The sequence below is a fragment of the Xylocopa sonorina genome, chromosome 16 (genome assembly GCF_050948175.1).
Source record: "Xylocopa sonorina isolate GNS202 chromosome 16, iyXylSono1_principal, whole genome shotgun sequence".
Lineage (NCBI taxonomy): Eukaryota > Metazoa > Arthropoda > Insecta > Hymenoptera > Apidae > Xylocopa > Xylocopa sonorina.
Window position 1 is genome coordinate 856,687 of NC_135208.1, and position 21,241 is coordinate 877,927.

Consider the following 21,241-nt stretch of genomic DNA (forward strand, 5'->3'; position numbering starts at 1 on the left):
TGTGCATTTTTCGTAACTTTGAGGGAGACATTACGCGCCAACCATCGGCGTATGCGTTTCATCCGTAGGACCGATATATCGTGTTGCCTCGACCTCCGTCGAGCGGTGAAAGTCGCCACGGTTCGGCGAAGCCCGCATCTCTTTCACCGGAGACGATTGGGTATCGACTTGTTCGAACTTTAGTACCAAGAGACTTAAAGATCAATAAAATATACATGTACGATTACCCTGAACGGTGGATCACTTGGCTCGTGGGTCGATAAAGAACGCAGCTAATTGCGCGTCAACGTGTGAACTGCAGGACACATGAACATCGACATTTTGAACGCACATTGCGGCCCACGGATACAATTCCTGAACCACGCCTAGCTGAGGGTCGTTCACGTAACCAAAATACTGCTTGCGTTGCGTTTCGTCGAATCTTCTTTCCCCACGGTGCTCGAATCTGCCCGCCGTCGTTCATTTTCGAATTAAATTACGAACGTTTCTGAGTTCGGGCGGCACCGAAAAAGGGAGGAAGAGAAGCGATACGCGACGTACAAGCGATCGTTGGACGTTCGTCCGAGTCGTCTGTGGCCGTGCTGAGGCAATCTGCGATTGGCAACGTGTGTGCGCGTGCGACGTGCCTAATCATGTTCATGGAACTCGACGGTGTGTCGATCACGAACTCGCGTGAATTCTTCGTGGCGTCGTGAGTCGTCCGTTAAACAGGCGACCGCCCACGGAGAACCGCTTCGTGTTTCGATCGCGGATTTTGTTCCGCGTTCTGAATTCGCGCACCCGCCACACGCATCGCCTTCGCCTGCCTTTAGCGCACGATACGAACATGCGCGCGCTCGACATCGCTTAAAATGAATTTTTTTCATGCCGCAAGACCGAGGAAGAATACTCGGTCGAGGGAGAAGAGATATACAAGAGAGAGAGCGACATCATCGTAACGCGAGGGACGATGATGCGCATCCGATCGTTCGAAGTTCTCCTCGTACAGCCCCAGGGTGTTCGATCAGAATAATCCGTTCTCTCTGTTCTCTCCGCGTGTGTATAACATGTTCCGCGAGGGAAAAAAAAGATCTCTCGCGCGAAACGTCACTCGAACATAGGCCGTCGTTGCGCTGTAATGTCGTAGACTTATTCGTGAGGGCGCTCCAACTCGGCGTGTCCTTCGTTCTGAAGGATCAGGGTAATAAAATCGGGGGAAAAGGAGCCGCTCCGTTTCGATCCCTGCGTGTTACGCGCGGATGGTGGAACCGCTGGAGAGTATAAACGGTGTTGATCGTTCGCAGCTACGACGATAAAGAGGACGGATGTTAAAGAAACGCCGGTAGCTTGGTCGTCTAGCCAGAGTCTCGTATTTTTTTTTATATTTTTGACGAATCTTATATAAAAGAAATACCGACACACGAAAGATATTGGCGAGGTGTATAAAACGCTTCGACGAGAACAACAACGAAGAGGTGCGTGTAGTTCTTCTTGCCGGTTTCTGGAGCGGTAAATCAAAGGATCGCTGTGTCAGAGATGGACGAAAGTTCTTTTCGTCGTCTGCCGTCCCCGTTCGCCGATGCTCTCTCCTCATCTTGTATATATTATACATACGAATCTCTTTACCTTCTCTCCGTAACCGAGTTCGATGGCATGAATGAATTTCGTGCGTCACGTAGAGACGACCTCAGATTAGGAGAGATTACCCGCTGAATTTAAGCATATTACTAAGCGGAGGAAAAGAAACTAACCAGGATTTCCTTAGTAGCTGCGAGCGAACAGGAATGAGTCCAACACTGAATCCGGCGGTTCCGCCGCTGGGAAATCTAGTGTTCGGGAGGATCCGTTTATCCTGAGACAACGAACCACATCCAAGTCCATCTTGGATGGGGCCATTTATCCACAGAGGGTGCCAGGCCCGTACCGGCCGGTACGCGTTTCGGGAGGATCTCTCCTTAGAGTCGGGTTGCTTGAGAGTGCAGCCCTAAGTGGGTGGTAAACTCCATCTAAGGCTAAATACGACCACGAGACCGATAGCGAACAAGTACCGTGAAGGAAAGTTGAAAAGAACTTTGAAGAGAGAGTTCAAGAGTACGTGAAACCGTTCAGGGGTAAACCTGAGAAATCCAAATGATCGAATGGAGAGATTCATCGACGACGATACTGGCTCCCGATGGCGCGCGATGCCCCGGTGGTACCATCGCGGTTCCACAGCGAGCGGCACGCCGTCGTCGGCGAACGTTCCGGTGATGTAGTCGTGCACTTCTCTCCTAGTAGAACGTCGTGACCCGTTGCGCGTCGGTCTACGGCCCGAGTGGGCGCCTGTGGCGTCGCAATCTTGCGCACGTGGCAGAGCCTCGGTCGCCCGGCCGGCTGCGCGACGGTACTCGTACGGCATCGGGCCGCAACCAGTCCATTCTCGAATGTACGTGCGTCTAGCCCGCCGCAAGCTCGGTCAAACTACCCGGTGGAACAGACTTTGCGTCTGCGCCGGGCCTGGCCAGCTGTTAGCAGGTGGTTCCTCGACTGCCTTGGTCTCGAGGTTCCTTAAAATGGGGAACAGTCCCCATTCTGGTGACGGGCTACGACTTCTTCCTTCTGGACGAAGTCATCGATGCGAGGGAGACGGGGATACTCGTAGATGGAAACGAGAAGGCGATGCGTAAAAGTGCGAGTGAGCGCGTGCACTAGCACGCACGCGAACGCTGCTGGTTGCTGGATCTGCAGGCGTGTACGGCAGGTTGCCTGCGTGCAGGGATTGATGCTGGAGGCGGCAAAGAGGCTGATGGGTGGCAGGCGCTACGCCTGACGTCACACTACACTCTAAACGAATATAAATCCTACACTTCCTTCCTACGGGATAGCGTATCTAAATGTTTACAAATCGATGCAATACAGTACTAATGCTTCATAAAACGTGATATCGCATTTCGTATCAACAGTTCAAAGTAAGTAAGTAGGTTGTAAAGCTCTATGCATCGCATTATGCTTATCTGCTTCTACCCTTGAAAAGAATGTGAACACTACACTCCCTTGCAGAGGGATAGCGCTTTTAGATATCTACTTGTCGAAGCAATAGAGTTCTGTTACTTCATTCAACGCGATGTCGCATCTCATTTCAATGTTTCATGATAGGTTGTAATATTCAATGCAACGCGGTATGTTTATCTGCACCTACACTTCAAAATAATATAGATCCCACACTTCCTTGATACGAGATAGCGTTTCTAAAAGTCTACGTATCGAAGTAATATAGTTCTAATGCTGTATAACTCCAACGTTCCAAAGTAAGTAAGTTGTATTCTTCTATGCATAGAGTTATGTCTGTCTGCTTCTACGATTTGAATGTGAATTCTACAGCTCTATGGAACTAGATGGCGCTTTATAGTGTCTGCGCGTCAAAGCAGTATATTTCTAATGCTCCATGCAATGCAATAGCACATCTCATTTCAGCGTTTCAATGTAAGTAAGATGGAATCCTATATGCATGCACTATGCTTAGATAAGATAATATCAGATATATTATACTTCATTAAAATGTGAAGTCCGCAGTCCATGCAACAGAATTGCGCTTTAATGGGTCTACTTGTCAATGCACTAGAGTTCGTAACCTGCATGCAATGCGATATCGCATCTCTTTTCAACGTTTCAAGGTAAGTAACCTGTAACCTTCTATGCATAGCAATATGCTTATATGCTTCTACACTTTTAATGAATGTCAATAGAAGGGATCCATAAAGCGGGATCGCGCTTCATAGTTTCTACGTGTCAAACAAACGTATTTCCTTGGTGGTATTCCGTATTCCGAAGGTGGTAAAGTATGTAACATGTTATCTTCTATTCATGTTATTATACTTGTTTGCTCCTACACAGCAACCGATTGTGAATTCTGCTGTTTCTTCCAGCGGAATGGGGTTTCATATTGTCAGCGTCTCAAAACAATAGATACCTAAAGCATTACACCATGCGATTGCACATCTCATTTCAACGATGCAAATTAAATAAGCTGTAAGCAATTATGCATGGCATTATACTTATCTGCTTCTATGCTTTATAATGCTTTGGGATGCGAGAAGAACCTCAACCCCCCCCCCCTTAACTGCCTAAAGGGAAGTTGAAAATCCAGCGGCCCTGCAGGTGAGACACCCGAGGGGGCGAGAAGAGGTGATCGCCGAAATCCACTGATCGATGGCCCCGAACAATACCGAAGCGTACAGCTCGTCCCACCAAGGAGCCCCGAAGAGGATTCAGGAGATCCGAGGACCACCAGCGAATTCAAGGAATCTGAAGAAGAGAACGTGAGAGCTTATTCGCTAAAGCGTCCCATTTTCATGCCGCATTTCATGTATCGCATATTGTATATTATATCTTATATCGTGAAGGGGGTGGTGATCCCCGGCCATTCGCGGCGTGTTGCGTAGTTTTCTATAGCCCTTGTTAGTTAAACCCACCTCGAGGCCATAAATAAAGAAGCCGTGACTTCAGTATCCCGCGACCCGAGTGCATGTACTCGGCTAGGCGTAGTCGAGAGGAGCAGCATTTCGAGGTTTCGAGCATTGTTCCGCCCCAAGTTTCCCGGGGTAGTGTAGTCTATTTCTTTAGTGCTTTCTGAGCAGCTGGCGCCCAAGAAACTATAGTCTCGCAGTTTCGAAATATCCTCCCGTTTCGATGATTATTTTTGCGTTCGCGAGCCCGCGAAATGTTGTACGTAAGTGGATACATTGTAACGACAGATCGCTTTAGATTAAAGTACGTTTTACACCTTAAAGTATTTGAATAATTAACCCCTCCGAGCTTCCCTGACTTACTGTAGATAGGTTTCCGTCACAACTGATAGGGACCATCACTTTACATAGATATATAGAACACACATAGCCTTAAACGCAGAACTGAGAGTTTGAGAACTTCCTTCGAAACGTTGATAGTGATGAGCTCCATCGGATTTCATAGAATTTCAGAACTTACTTGCTATGAATCGTAGGCAGATAAGGGCCATCGCGTTACTTAGAATTTTAGAACTTGTTTACTCCAGCAAAGATTTCTATTGCCTTCGTCCGTTCTTTTAGAAGAGTTTTTCATAAACCACTTACTTTTCTCGTTTGCAATACTTTTAAATGTATGCGAGGTGTAATCGTTTAAGTTTTAAAATGATTACTTACTGCTGATTATTATTTAGTAACTCGGTTATAAACGTGTCTGCATAAGATTTAATCCATATGTTCATAAGTCTGAAATTTATGCAGTCATTTGTTAGTCATTTATTGCTCAAACGACAAAGATTCTGACTACTTCAAAACGGTTGACTTTCATCAATTTTCTTAAAATCGACATACGGTCCAACTGCTTGCATTAAAGACTGTAATTAAAGTTTTCAAAATATTTTACCTCATATAGATAAATTCTGGAATTGAAGGTGATTGTTTGATTTTTCTAACTCCTGTTTAGAACATCTTTCCATTGGAATGTTCAAGTATTTTTCATATTCGTAATTATTGAAAATGTTTTGCTTGGTTCTTTAATTTAATATTTAGAATTTCCTGAGAAATATTTTTTATCGTAATGAACTATATAATTGCAATTATAATTCTTAATGAAATAATAATAACAGAGAGGAATCTATCCATTCTTGTAGTTTTGTAAAGAGTATTTAATCTCACTATTTAAAATGAAACATTAACATTTGTTTACAATCTAATGGAATTTAGTTACCTTTTGATTAAAATTCATAATGTTAATCTTCCGTAGTTCAACAATTGTGTGAGCTGTCCTCAGGAATCGCAGCTCAGTATTTATAAAATGGACGACAATCGAACAGCCTAACCAAACGTGATCAAACCGATTTTTCATTATTAATATTATAATGTTTAACTTATCCTGTATACTATTAAAATGCCCTTCGAACAGTGTTTATTCACTTCCTTCCACCACTGTTTACAATACGTATGTTTCATTTACTATCAAAACCGTAAGTATTATCGCCTTTCTTTACTTTTTGTGACCTTCAGTGGCTTCATGTAACAGGTCGTTGAACTCGTTTTAAAATGCTCGATCGTATTACGGAAGAATAAACATACCAATTCATTTTAAAAAATGAAGGTGACCTTCAAATGTCCAACATACCTCCACTTACAAAAAAACTCTTTTCATCAACGGATGGTACCTTTGTACTGTGCAATTTTATATCAGCAAAAATTTCTATGAAATTTATAGTTTCGAGGATACCTGAGGTGCTAATTATTACTGCCCCACCCTGTATATTGTTATGGATGTGTCCAACAAGGAAACGATGAACAAAATTAAATTTAATATTACGATGTTTATTATATTACTTATAATATATTTGTTTTTCTGGAATTTAGCCAAAAAACAGTATTCACGATGTCGGCAGATGAATATATTTGACTTAGAATTACAAGAGCCGACAATTTCGAAAGTAGAATATTTTTTTACTCCGCTAACCGAATCATTCCAAACGTTAAGTAAAGTGCGTGCCTTTCAAAACAGTCAGATGCAAATTACGATACAACGTTTCCAAAAAATGGTACGTGTCACTCGTTTTTAATTTCCGTTTTTTCAAGCAAAGGAAATTTAATTGAAATATCCGCAAAATTTATGGACAAGAAATTTATTATAATCTTACGCAACATATATGATGGTGATAAACGATAAGTATATGGACCTGAGAATAGAAAGTATTGAGCAGAAAAAGAAACTGATAGAACTGCAAAGTAGATCGATATATCTCACAAATGATGCTTCTACATTCATAAAATCTGTTAAATAAAGAACTATTGCAAATACCAGGTATAATCAATATTACTTCTGCTCAAAAGCTATAACAGAATTGGACCGAAATGGATATAGAACAGGAATTTATATATTCAAAGAGAAAAAATGTATTACTTACAAATTACTTATGTTCGCAAAGATCTCACTAATTCAGGCTTCTTGTCTTGCAGAACTAATCATTCATTTAACATGGGAAGGGGTCGACGGATAGTAAAATATTCTCATATTTCATAGCCTCGCTCGATACGTCAATTGGATCATGTAAAACATAGGACACTAATTGCATCTACACCTTCAGACCTTAAATATATAATTACAACATATTTAATACCGTTTTAATAACACTTTCCTATTATTTATATCTATGCCTAATAAATATATATTAATCGAATAAGTTGCTTTACCAAAGAATAAGAGAATCTGAGGATTATAAATCTGAGCATTACATAACAAACGTGCATTACATATATAATGTTACATGTAAGAAAAGATGAAGACCAAAAAGATCGTACATAAGTTGAATCCACAATGCGGTCACAGAAATACAGAAACGGCAAAAATTCCCAACAATAATTAACAAAATTCAAAAAGGGTGGGGGTGAAAATCCATCTCCTTGACGATGATAAGAAACAAGTCTGCCTCGTGCACTACAATATCTCCAACAACCAGCGGTTGGCACGCAAATGACAACGGATAGAAAGAATTCCGTGGCAGAATAGAAAGTGAATAGTAAGAAAAACATATTTATTTGTTAGATGTTTATAAATTCAAATTTAAAAGTCCATGTCGCATTTAATATACTATTGTTTAACAAGGTGATTTAATGTTGATTCAAATAGGCGTGGAGAACTAGCTGGTACTTCTGTCAATGTAATTTCATTTCTGCAGGATACAGTAAAAACACATTTACAATTTAAGCAAGGTTTCACTAGATCTGGCGGATTTTCTAAATTTTAGAATGGGATGATGGCGGTAGTAGTTGGTTCAGCGCCAGGCGATAAACATATACAACAAGCAAAGTAACGTAAACGGATTTAAAATGTTCAAGATTATATAAATGAAACTATTACACTTTTATAATCCATGTACCGTTTCTGTTCTTTGTAACTTACAAAGAGTCTTAAGAATGTAACGCAACGTAAAGAAGATTGGAAACAGAGAAAGCAGGCCTTAATCATAGATAAAGGAACCTTGGATCTGTTGGGTATCGTGGTTACTGGCATGCCATGTTAAGGGATGTGTCATTCAGTTTTAATTTTCTAAACGAGAACAATTCAAATAAATTTGGAGTCGACACATTGGAAAAAAATTTCTTCCAGTGAAAAATGCTGCATGCAGTGCAATAGCAACTTAACATCCCCTTGATATTCTACCGAAAATCTTATGTCATTTTCCTCGATTTACTAGAATCGAAACTATGAAATCTATTATGTAGTTTTTCTACAACTGCTACCATACACACGCGCGCGTACATTGGAAATCCATCAAGATTAAAGATACTGTATATCTATTGGCTATTACATGGATAAATTGTAGAATTCCATTTGTAATTGATAATTAGATTATAAACATTTATATGCTTTTATCAGAAATTTAAATACGTCAAAATTGCAGCACGCAGGTGTGTAAATATCACTTCGCGATCTCATTTCATTTTGGCAGTTATACTTATATATGAGGATCGATCCAGGCATAAAGCTTGATAATCTTTCAACTATAAAATAATTATGGAACATTAGACTTTTTGCTAGCGTTGGTCCATTTTATCATTTTCGAAACTTATGAAGCAGCTAGAACTATAATAACAATGTACTTTATATCTTTGCTCATTGTTTCCAAAGAAAATATTAGATATGAATAACTATGTTCATTTTATTATAAATGTATGAGTAAAGTTCAATCTACATAAATAAATGTTTTCAAATTGTTGTAATTTATTTAATTCTTATCATTTAGCGATACAAAATGTATTACAAAAATATATAAAAATATATTTCACTTTAGTTTTTTCTAATATTTTAAATATTTTATATTATCATATTAAAATTTTACAAAAAGTAACAAAATTTTTAGAAGTAGGAATAATTTTCCCTTAATTAGTTAATATGTCGGTTCTTTTTAAGAAGACGGTATTTAATTTTTCAAAGTAAGTTTAGACTTTAAATTGACCATTAATTTCTCTAATTTCATTGCTTTTCGTAGATCACCGCTAATTTTCAACTTTCCCATTACAGCTTTGTCCATGCAAGTTTTAATTCTCCGAAAGATATATAATATTATGTTATTAGTAAAATTATTTTGCATTTCTAATTAATTGAAATGTAAAAAATATATTTTTTTTATGGGAAAGCATTGCGAAAAAATTTTGGGAATTCATTGCTAATGTTGTACCTAGTGGTTGACTAGGTTCTCCTCTAGCTGCCGCACCCCTTTACTATTTTTAAGATCCAAAAACCGTGTACCAACTTCGTCGCCTTTAAAATTTACGAAATTTACATATTAACCTTTAGTTAATTATTTACACCTGGATTACACGCATAATGGGTAAAATCAGACATTCCTTCAGTTTTTTAGTATTGCCTCATCGATTAAAGACTGATTAGTAACAGATTTACTGTCTTTGAAAAAATATAAGTGTACATTGCATCACCCATTATTTCCAGCTTCCTACTATAATTTTGTGATACTGGCTGTTGTTGCTTGTAGTTAATAATCCATAAATTATCGACGACTGGAGTTACCAACAACCGATAAAGTATGCTATCACACACGGTTATGTATATCTCGTCAACACTTCAGAAGAATGTAAATCCCACTCTTCCTTGCGATGGAATAGCGTTTCTAGAAGTCTACGTATCGAAGCAATAGTGTTCTAATGCTTCATAAAACGCAATGTCGCATCTGATTTCTATGTCTCATGATAAGATGTACTATTCAATGCAACGCGTTATTTTTATCTCGCCTACAGGTCAGAAGGATGTAAATCCCTCACTTCCTTGCTGCGGTATAGCGTTTCTAGATGTCTACGTATCGAAGCAATACAGTTAGTAGATAAGATATTAAATGCAACGCGTATAGGTAAAGTACAGTACAGTGTCTGCGTGTCAAAGCTTTAGACCTTTACTGCTCCATGCAATGCGATGTCGTATCTCGTAAACCTGTATGCATATCATTATGCTTGACTGATTCTGTACTTCAAAAGAATACAACAACAAGGGCCATCACAATGTCTGCGTGTTAATACAGCGGAATTTTAATTGTCAATGCAATGTCATGGCGCATCTAATTATAACGTTTCGAGGTAAGTAATCTGTAACCTTTTATGCATAGCATTATACTTATTTGCTTCCGAACATCAAAAGAATGTCAATCATACAGTTCCATGTAACGGGATGGCGCTTCGCATTGTCTGCGTCTAAAGCAATGGCGGTCTACTGCCTCATGAAATACGATGACGCATCTTATTCCAACGTTTCAGAGTACGTGAGCTGTAATCTTCTATGAATACCGCTACGCTTATCTGCTTTTACACTTCATAAGAATGTGAATTCTGCAGTTATGTGCTACAGGAAGGGGGTTCATAGTGGCTATCTCTTAAAGCAATGGAGTTCTACTGCTCCATTCAATGCGATGTCGCACCTCATGTTCACGTTTCAAGGTAAATAGATAATATCATAATATTAGAAAAATATAGCATAAAATGCGCCGTGGCATAGCATAGAGCAGTAGAAGTTTAATTATTTCACACGCAGACAGGCACAATAGAATTCGCGTTGTTTTGAAGTGTAGAAACAGTCAAGCATAAGGCGATGCATAGAGGATTACAGCTTACTTACTTTGAAATGTTGAAATGAAATGCGCCATCGCTTTGCATGGAGCACTAGAACTCCATTGCTTTGTCACGCAGACACTATGAAACGCCATCTCATTTTATGGAACTGTAGAAATCACTTTTTTTGGATGTGTTTAAGCAGATAAGCATAACTATATTCACAAAAGATTACAGCTTACTGACTTCGAAATTTTGAAATCCGATGCACAGACGCATTGCATGGAGCATCAGAACTCTACGACTTTGACACGCAGATATTATGAAGCGCTATTCTCTTGCATGAAACTGTATGTTTCGCATTATTTTGAAAAGTAGATGCAGATAATCATAATGTTACTAATAGAATATTACAGATTCCTTACTTTGAAACGCTGAATTGAGATCCGCTATCGCATTGCATGGATAATTCACATATAATAATGTGAACTCCATTGCCTTGACACGCAAACACTATGAAGCGCCATTCCGATGCATTGAACTGTAGAATTTACATCCCTGTAAAGTGTACTTAATTTATCCACAGGCGGACAGGTTGAGGTTCCATCCTGTCGCATGGAACTATAGATCTCACATTCTTTTGAAGAGTAGAAGCAGCTAAGCATAATGCTGTACATAGACTATTGCAAAGATCTTACTTCGAATCGTTGAAATAAGATGTTACATCTCATTGCATGGAGTATTAGAAATCTATTGCATCGACAGGCAGGCAGTTTGAAGCGCCAACCCGTTGCATGTAATCGTATAATTCACATTCTCTTGAAGTGTAGAAGGAGGTAAGCTTAATGCAATGCATAGAACACTAGAGCTTATTTACTTTGTAGTGTTAAACTGAGATACGCAATGGCGATGCGTGGAGCATTAGAACTCTTCTCCTTTGATTGTAGTCAATGTCAAACTCAAGAACGCTGCATAAAATTGTAGATATCGCATTCTTTAGAACTGTTGAAGCAAGTGAGCATTATGCGATGCACAGAACATTACAGCTTACTTTGAAACGTTGAAATGAGAAGCGCCATCGCAATGCATGGAGCATTCGATCCATATTGCTTTAACAGGTAGACCATATGAGGCCCCACATCGTTATAAGGAACTGCAGAATTCACATTCTTTTGAAGTGTAGAAGTAGATATGCATATGGCTATGCATTAAATATTACAGCTTACTTATGTTCAAGCGATGAAACCAGTTGTGCTGTCGCATTGTGTTTGAGTACACGTAACGATGAGGCTTATTTTCGGTTGAGTTAACGATGGGTTTAAATCTTCGTCACGAACGTATTCGTCACCGTTGCAAAGTACATCCTAATTCGTGTTACAGTAATAGGGAAGTAGGTAGATACAATTGAAGTTGACTCGGTATCTCAACGATCAACTATTATATTTAACTTAAAATGAATTGACAGAGGTTGAGTGCTTTTCATGTTTTTTGATGTGCCTGAATGCGAACTTCTACTAAGCTCTTAATCGATAAAGTCAGAATGTTTTATTGTAAATTCGTGTGGAGGAGTGATTAAGGGTGCGGCCAGCAAGATATATGGTATATTCAATTTGAAAGATCACTACGAATACTTAATTTTGATATTTATGATGGTGCGACATCCTGTTGCATTACGAGTTTATTACTGCAACGTGTCGGCTAGTGTTATTGCAGGATTTGTGAAATGAAGTATCTGGTAATCAGATGTTTCGTTGAGTGAAGAAGTATGACAAGTGGCTGAATAAGGATGAACGGTTTAATTATTATAGCATGAGAAGCATGTCTTCCGCAAGACATCCTCCTCCCGTTGAAAGGCTAGTGAGCAACTAAATGAATATGTGATGTAATAAGAGGTAATAGTGTGTGTATGTGTGATCGTGTGCTTACGTACTTACTGTTGCTTTGGTCTTCGGATGAGTTGCATCCTTGATGGATTCCGCGAAATCTCCTCCCTTTGTTTGAATCGGCAATGGAACAAGTTTTTTGACACTTAGGTCAAACGTGTTCGAAACCGTCCTAACGGTGACTGCGTGCTTGATGCTATTAAAACCGGGATAGGTTTAGATCACTCGTCCTAGTGGCCATTGCATGGACAGCGTGTTTTCTTTTGTCTAAGGAGGAAGATCGTTCCCTCCGTAATCCGATGATTACACATCGTCCATTTGATGCGGCTAGTGGGCTCGTTTAAATATTCGCGATGCCAACGAGTCCAAAGGCATTATCGCACCTTTTGGACATGTTGCCAACTAGATGAACGATTGGATTGCGTGTCTTCATATAGTTGTGTTTCCGTAGATTCGTGAGAGCATCGCCAATTAGGAAATGTCCCGGGATGAGGACTAACAGGTCATTTGGATCTGAGGAAATTGGAGTGAGTGGGCGGGAATTAAGGATAGCTCCGATTTGGGTTATAAGGGTTGTAAATTTCTCTATTGCGAACAGCTCAGTTTTTGCAACGCTCGTTAAATGGTGCTTGGAGGGTTTTACTGCGGCCTCCCAGAGGCTTCCAAAATGTGGTGCCTTTGGTGCGATGAAGTGCCAGTTGATTGATTGATTTGATAAAAATGACGTGACTTCTTTGTGGTGTTCTTCTGAACATAGTAACTCCTTAATCTCTTGAAACTCATTATTTGCTCCGACTAAGTTTGTTTGAGATATTGTCAGAGTATAGATTTATGCGTAATCCTCGTCTTGCGATGAATATTTGTAGAGCAGGGATGAAAGCTTCACTAGTGAGGTCGTGGACAATTTCGAGATGAACAGCTTTTACTGCCAGGCAGACGAAAACAACCACATAATTCTTTTTTCTTCTATAATTATGGTATTGCCGCTCTTTAATGAAAAAGGGTCCGCAATAATTGATGCCTACATTGATGAAGAGTCGAGATTGGGTGATGCGTTCTTTCGGTAGATTTCCCATACAGTAATTGACTGCTGGTGGGTTGGTGCGGCAGTAAAGATCACAACCCCGTATTGCTTTCCAGACTTGGCTTTGGCTGTCAATGGGTCAATGTTTTCAGCTTATGCTGTATAATGCTGTTTGGTTTCCAGCGTGTAAATATGTGAGATGTTCGTTTATAATGATACGTATAGTTACATGAGTTTTCGGCAGAATTATGGGGAGTTTCTGGGAGAATGGTAGTGGTGAATGTGCAATCGACCACACTCTCTCAGGATTCCATCTTCGTAAAGGAATGCATTCAATCTTGTCAATTTCCCTTGATTTGGTTGTGCCTCTTGTATTGGCATCCGTTGAGAAGCCGTGTAATTTCACCGGGGATGACTCTAACAGTGGCCTTCAGCACGCCGACCTCGATGTGGTCGGGTCCTGGTGCCTTTTTATTATTGAATGTCCTAACTGCACTCGCGACTTCCGCTTCCGTGAAGGGAGCGGCGTCGGGAGTGTCGGGTGCGATGCGTGCACCCTCCCTGATTTCACGCTGCGCCGGCGTGTCTTCTACTTCCCGGTCGTCTGGAATGTGGGCCCTCAGGAGCAAGCTGGCGGTTTCGCGGCTATCATGCGTTGTTTCACTACCACGCCGGAGGGTACTGAGTACTCTCTCGACTCGAAGTTTGTTCGCCTCGAGTTTATATACGATACTCCAGGGCCCCGAGTTCCCGTTCGACGTTACGAATCGCTGCCAGCTTTCGAGTTTCGTCCGCTTCACCTTCCTACTATATTCTCGCAAAGAAGTGCGATACTTTCGTAGTTTTTCATGGCGAGCGGTTTCTTCTCTTTCCTCCTGGTGGGCGCGACGTAGACGGTACACGGACTTCTTTAATTTCGTAAGTTCGCGGGTCCACCACGGGTTGGACTTTCTAAAAATTCTTTTCCGTGGTATTGACGCGGCACAGGCATCGGAGATGACTTCTGTGAGCGTTTCTGCCATCCTTTCGACTTCTGCCATAGACTCGAGCCTTAAGGTTTCGAGCCTCGATCTAGATTGATCGGCCAGGCGTTCGGAGAAGAGCTCCCAATCGGCCCGACGAGTGTCGAACCGAGTGCTCGCTTCGCCCCGTCCCGCCACTTCGGCTCTCGGCACTCTTAGCCCGATATCTATGGCGTTATGATCGCTGTTTACCCAGCCACTCCTGACCCTCCAGCCCCGAACAAAGGAGAGCATGGATGGCGACGCTAGGGTAACATCGATAAAAGACGAACCCCTGGTCGACCAGTAGGTAGGCGGCTGTTCAACATCGTTCACAACTTCCATGCCGAACGCTCGAATGAGCTCCTTGAATTGAGCTCCTCTATCGTCTGTGCTCTGCGGCCCCCAGAGTGACGACCGAGCGTTGGCATCTAGTGAAACTAAAAGCCTCTTCCCTCTCAGGGAACGAAACACCACTTCGAGGTGCCTGAGGTGCCCCTCGATATCGTCGCTAAACTGGAAGTAGCATGACACGACGTATACCGAGAAGCCGGGCGCCAACACCTCCGCGCAAACAGAGTGCGGGGTGCTAAGCTGCGAGACGAAAACCATTTCAAATCGAGGGTTGCAAACGGCGACCGCCGCCCACGGGTATTGTGAGCCGACGGCCGCCACCTTCGTTCCGATTCCTAAACCGCTCACGGTGTGGCTCGAGCCCAGCGTTCTATTGTATGGTTCCTGCAATAGCAGGACGTCTAAACGCTTCTGGGCTACAAGCTGACGCACCTCTCCTGATACTGTAGCTGAATGCTGCATATTCAGCTGTAGGATTCTAATTCCCGTGGACGCAATTACGGACGCGTACGTCTGCGTCGACGTCGGTACGGTCGCGGTCGCGGTCGCGGTTGCGATGGGATTGGATTGGGTCGCGGTCCGGGGGGTATCGCGGCGCTAATATTCGCGTATATTTATTCGATTTCCCGGTTTTCTACTTTGGACTCAGCCGGAGATTCCGAATCCGACCTGAGTCCCTCGTCGCATCTAATTAGGCGGACTTGGACAGCGCGAAGGCTGTAACCTCGAGGCCGCGCCAAAGTCGTGTTCGCAGGAGTACACCCAGCCGCGGCATGGCGATGAAGCCTGAGGGTGGCCGTCATCGAACGCGTTACCGGGCGGCTATGCTGCTCGACAATGGGGCCAACACCAGAGGACGAGGTCACGGGCCGAAGATTTTTCGCCCGCCTTGACCTATTCATCGCCACGATGACCTTACCCAGTCCTGCCCTCACCCGGTGATCCGAACGGAGGGCTATTTTACCTCCGGAATACTTAGAACCAGATGTGGCCATTATGATTTTTCGAGAAAAGGGGGGTTAACGCTTCCTACTTCGAGTAAAGGTGGGGTCGTCGATTCCCATCGGCGCGCGTTGGACGCCGCTCTGCCTTGTGGTGCTTTTTTACGTTTCGGAAGGGTGGGGTCGTCGCTCCCCATCAGCGCGCACCGGCGCTGCCCTGCCCGGGCCGCGGCCTCCGGTTTTCCGATTTTCCGGTTAATACGCAAGGGAGACGCACGCTAGAGCCGCTTCTGTTTTATGTTCCTGTTTGTATGTGTGAGGTATATCTTTTCTGCAGCGAACACTGCCGAGGATATACGTGTGTAGTATTTTAGTGTGTTGTAGATCGTCCGCCGACGATTTTCGAGTCCCAACATCGAACTAGGGTATCCCTGGTCTACCTGCGGCACCCTTTACGGCGTTCGGCAGGTAGCTGGGACCCTTGCGATGACTAGCTTCGAGCTATTCACCTGTATGTTTACGTTTTACTTAAGTTTTTCTACTTAAGTCTTTTTTGGGACTCGTATATTTTTATTTCGAGACCGCGGTCCTGTTTGACAGAACCCACGCAAGAGCCTCGTCGGTGGCCGCGGTCTGGCAATTTTTGGACACTCGCTGGAGCCTCCTCTGGAAGTTGTACATTAATACGTTATACATGACGAGGACTCACGCCAGGGCTCCTCGGAGGAGATCGCGGTCCTGTTCCTGTGAGGATTTGGACTCACGCAAGTCTCCTTATCTCCGGTGAGTCGCGGTCCGGCCATGCTCCCTCCCGTGCTTCCGCGAGAGGCCGCGGTCCAGCTCATGCTTAGGCTCTCTCGCAAGAGTCACCGGTGGAGGCCGCGGTTCTGTATGAGTCAGGACACTCGCAGGGGCCTCGTTACACAGATGTTTGTGTTCGTGTGTAAGTGTGTGTGTTTAGTGTACCTCGTTCCTGCTGTGCGCACAGCAGAGGGTACACGCGGTTGATTCCTCGTTCCGGTGGTATATCGGGACGAGTTATCGAAGGTCTTAACGAAAGCGGGCCGTCCGTGGGCGGAATTTGGGGTCTCGTATTCGAAATTGGGTGTCTGCTGATCGTCCGTCAAACATTGAGAAATATTTATCGAAAATACTTGAAAATATTCGGCCGGTCGATTGGGGCCCTTGCGACGGTCAAGTACGTGGTTAACCGCCTGGAAGATTCGTATTGCGGCCACTTGGCTCGTTCGAGACCCCTTTTTTTTTATGCCTCAGCCAAATACGAGCCAGGTCATATGTGCACGTTTACCTTGGGAAGCGAGTAGGCCGGTCGGCGAGAGATAGCCGCTAGTTCCCCGACATCTAAACTCGAGCCGGAACCTCGCGTGGCAGGTGTTATTTCCAGTAGCGATTTGGCAGTCGAGAATATTTATTTACAAAATGTTTCCTAGGATAATATTATAATATTCGAAAATATTCTCTTTGAAGACATTTGCTTCGGGACCGTGCCCCACCGGTCCCGTTTTTCGTAGGTCATAAAAATAGCCGCAGGTACCTGGGGTTTACCCCGAGTGTCAGCGGCATGTTGCCTTCGAGAAAGTCTTTGGATAAGAATTGGAGTGATTGAGTTCAGCTACCGTTCAAACTCCCTTCTCGGTATGAGATCTTTCTGCTGTCGAACCTGTGATCGTGACAAACCTGTCGATACGTGTCGCCAGTCGTCGATGTTCATTCTTGTTTGCATTTCCGATACGCGACTTGCTACGAATGTTTATAGGGTGTGTGACGACCTTTTGAGCCAATGTAAAGTGATGGTGGAATCTGTCCAGGGAACCGTGCGATTGCACTCTAGCTGTAGGACCTGGCGAGTCGTGATCATTAACAACGTAAGCAGTAGTGCTCCGCACAATTCGAGTCGTGGAATCGACTGGCTTTTTACGGTTGCCACTTTTGCTTTCGCATGAGGAGTTCTGCTGGTATATGCCCTTACTTATCGACGGATCGTAGGCAGATAGAAGGTCCATAGGCTTCCTTGCTTGCGTCACAGAATCCATGAATCTCCATGTATTTTGTCTTATTGATAACTGAAAGATGTGCAGTGGCAGTTGAGCACTGTACATTATCCCCTCGGTACGAATAGCCGTCGGTAGTGATTCTTCCCAATCCACCATCAGGGTGGAAATCTTCTTCAGCAGGCTCTTGGCTACGATTAGAACTGGACCAAGGAGGCCTGATGGGTCGTATATTTTCGCGATTTCAGAACTGATTGAGCGTTTGGCGATGCACGGTATGGGTGATTCAGTTTTCACTGTATACACATAGTAGTATCTGCGTGTCAAGAAAGTAAAGATCTAATGCTCCATGCAATTCGATGTCGCATTTCATTTTAGCGTTTCAATGTGAGTAAGCTGTAGTCTTCTATGCATAGTATTATGCTTGTCTTCTTCTACACTTCAAATGAAGTTTGGAAGCACTGCGTGTCAAAGCAGTAGAGTTGTAATGTTGCATGCAATGTGTCTTGCGACATACATACGATTTATGCTATAATAATTAAGCCATTTATCTTTGTTCAGACACTCGTCATAATTTACTCAACGAAATATCTGGCTACCAAACACCTAATACACAGATACTACAAAATCGCTGTTAAACACATAACAGCAAAAAGCTCTTAAAGCAGCAGGATGTCGTCTCATCATAAATTTCAAAATTAAGTCGTCGTAGTGAATCTTAAAATTGTATATAGCATATAGCTGGCCGTTTTACTGCTTTATTGCCTGCTCCTCTCATTGGTCGCAACCGACCTACAATCCTTGGTCCCACTCTTCGCGCCTTCTTGTCATCTGTTCTTCACAGTTTCTGAAAAAGAAGCAAATTTTCAGATTTTTCACCAATAACGTCTCATCTGATTGCCACACCCATGACCACTCCTCCCCACAAATTCACTTTAAAACAACAACACTTCATGGCTGAAGAGCTTAGTAGAAATTCTGATTCGGACACATCAGAGAACATGAAGAACACTCAATTTTCATTAATTCATTTTACGTTAAATATAATTCTTTGTTAAGGAATCGTATCAATTCCAATTATATCTATCTACTTCCCTATTACTATAACACGTATTAGAGTGCACGTTGCAATGGTGGCGAAAAGGTTCGTGACGAAAATTTACGTCCGTCGTTGAATTATCATCCGAAAAGAAGCCTCGTCGTAACGCGTGCATTTTGGTCGTCCGAGCCTGATTCAAAATCCTGTGGACTGCGAGTTATTTAAACGAACAGTTAAAATCAGTGATGTGAGTGCCCGAACTACAGTGTCATTCAATCAACATTCAGCGACCGAAGAATCAAGCCAGTGATCAAGCCAACGCTCCAGGACAAATTGAGATCCTCAGCAGCAGCAAGCCAGCAGGGATCCAGACATCATGGCAGATCTCAGAAACAGTAGACTCGTTTATTCGTCAATTCCTTCCTTATCCATATTCCACGATATCAACTCAATCTCTCAAACAAGCTCAGTCCATTTGTCCTAGAATTATTCTTAGTTCCCTGCGGCGTAAACGCGGTACCATGTTCGGTCAAATCACTGTCTTCATGCGACTTCTTAACACATGTGAAACATCAGAACAACCGAGTATACGTTTACTAAAAACCCACCTATACGCGTTAACTGAAACATGGAAGCGATTCGATGTCATCTAATTTGACCTCGAAGAATTAGAAAAAACAGAAACGTCACACCGCTACAAAATTCAAAACGACTACTTCTCTATCATAACTCGCGCCGAATCTCTAATCGAGAGAAGTGTTCCGAATGTCACGAGGAGAAACACGTTCGAATCATCGGCCACTTCCTCAACCATCCCATATGCCATTAAATTACCAGAAATGCAACTTCCAACATTCGACGGAACATATGAAATTTGGGCATCGTTCTATGATGTATTCTCATCGATCATCGATCGTAATGAGAACCTAACTCCAGTTCAAAAATTGCAATACCTGCTGTCGATATTAACCGGAATGGCCGCTGTCTGCATCGGATGCCTTAGCACAACGGACGCAAATTACACCGACGCGATCGAGATATTAAATTCGATTGTATAAGACGGGCTGCCTCTAACCATTGTGATGCAATCTGGAATATCCCAAGTCCACCAAGGGACACTGCAGAAGCAATAGACAATGTTATCGATACCGTCAACTAACTTCTTCACCACTGAAAGATTTCAGAGGAAATATCTCGCAATGGAACACTTTTGCTTTCCATCATTCGAACAAAGATAAATGCTAATACGATGTTCTAATGGGAACTCACGGTAGAGGACAACAAAGTGCCGCCTTACACGGATCTTCTAGAGATTCTAGAGAAACGGGTCAACTGTGTACCAGAGATGAACCCAAGAGCAAGCTCAACCGCAAGTTTGGTCGACGGAAGAACATCGGACGCGAAACCAGGTGTTCTTGCCACAAGGACATTCTAATGACAAACAGAAGAATCATAAGAACCCAAAAGTGTCTAGTATGCCACGGAGGACGCAGCATCTGGGCATGTGAAGAGTTTCACGGGCTCTCAGTCACTATGAATAAACTGCTTGCGCAAGAAACACAAATATAACCTGTGCAACAGCGGCTCCTATCGCGTATGTAACCAGCAATACCACACGATACATCACCAAGCGCAAAGAACCCTTCACCAGCGCGGAAACAGACTACTTCTAAACCGCCAATCATCACTCCATCCAAAGAATAGGAACCGATAACGAACGGAGAATCTTCAATGTCCGAATGATTTCAGGACGTTGAGGCGCCGAAGGAAGGGGGACATCAAAACGTGTTTGCCGTCGATTCAGTCACGAGCGAATTATTCGTAACCACACAAATTCACATTTTAGACAACGATCAACAATTAGTCAACTGTCGAACGTTGATCGACACGTGCGACAACTATAAATTTCATGTCAGAGGCCCTCACGAAGAATCTCGGCATTCCAAGAAAACGCTGCACTGTATCCATCGGTGTTCTAATCACAATGTACGCAATAGCAAGACACTCCATCACAGTAACCTTTAAGTCAAGGGTCAACGATTATGAAGGAGATCTGACCTTTTTTACAGTTGCAGATATCTCATTATCCAATCCTGATCAACCCATTGATCGCTTGGATATTCCGCTCAGGATTCCGAGAAATCGATAACTAGCCGAACAAACTTTTTGTTATCCAGCGCCAGCTAACCTGTATCTCGACGCTGGAGTCGCCATAGCGCTGTTATAGATTTATATTTTCAAAGAACAAGGCTCGGATGGGTAATCGGAGGGAGTACCCTAACCACCCAACCCAAATACAGCAACTCATAATATCATACTACCACGTTACTGCGTTAATAGCTACTACTATTCACGTTCTTCTAAAGTGTGGAAGCAGACAAGCATAAAGCAATGCATAGAAGGTTAATGAGAGGAAATGGGATGCACCATCGCATTGCATGCAGCATTA

General features: G+C 42.8%; 1 protein-coding gene and 1 non-coding gene across 2 annotated transcripts; both read left to right on the forward strand.

Moving 5' to 3' along the window:
• The first annotated feature begins 224 nt into the window (after nt 1-224).
• LOC143431104 (5.8S ribosomal RNA) lies at nt 225-379 on the forward strand. The gene has a single exon (XR_013102681.1). It is a non-coding gene; the product is annotated as a 5.8S ribosomal RNA (ribosomal RNA).
• An 18,504-nt stretch (nt 380-18,883) lies between these two features.
• LOC143431086 (uncharacterized) lies at nt 18,884-20,227 on the forward strand. The gene is made up of 3 exons (XM_076907602.1): nt 18,884-18,897; nt 19,568-19,829; nt 20,057-20,227. Exons 1-3 carry the CDS (start codon nt 18,884-18,886, stop codon nt 20,225-20,227), a joined length of 447 nt encoding a protein of 148 aa, XP_076763717.1.
• The last annotated feature ends 1,014 nt before the right edge of the window (nt 20,228-21,241 follow it).

Excerpts from the sequence above, each read along its gene's own strand:
- LOC143431086 (XM_076907602.1), top strand. Across the intron at positions 19,830-20,056 it reads ATTACACCGACGCGATCGAG|CTCACGGTAGAGGACAACAA; the intron begins ATATTAAATTCG and ends TTCTAATGGGAA.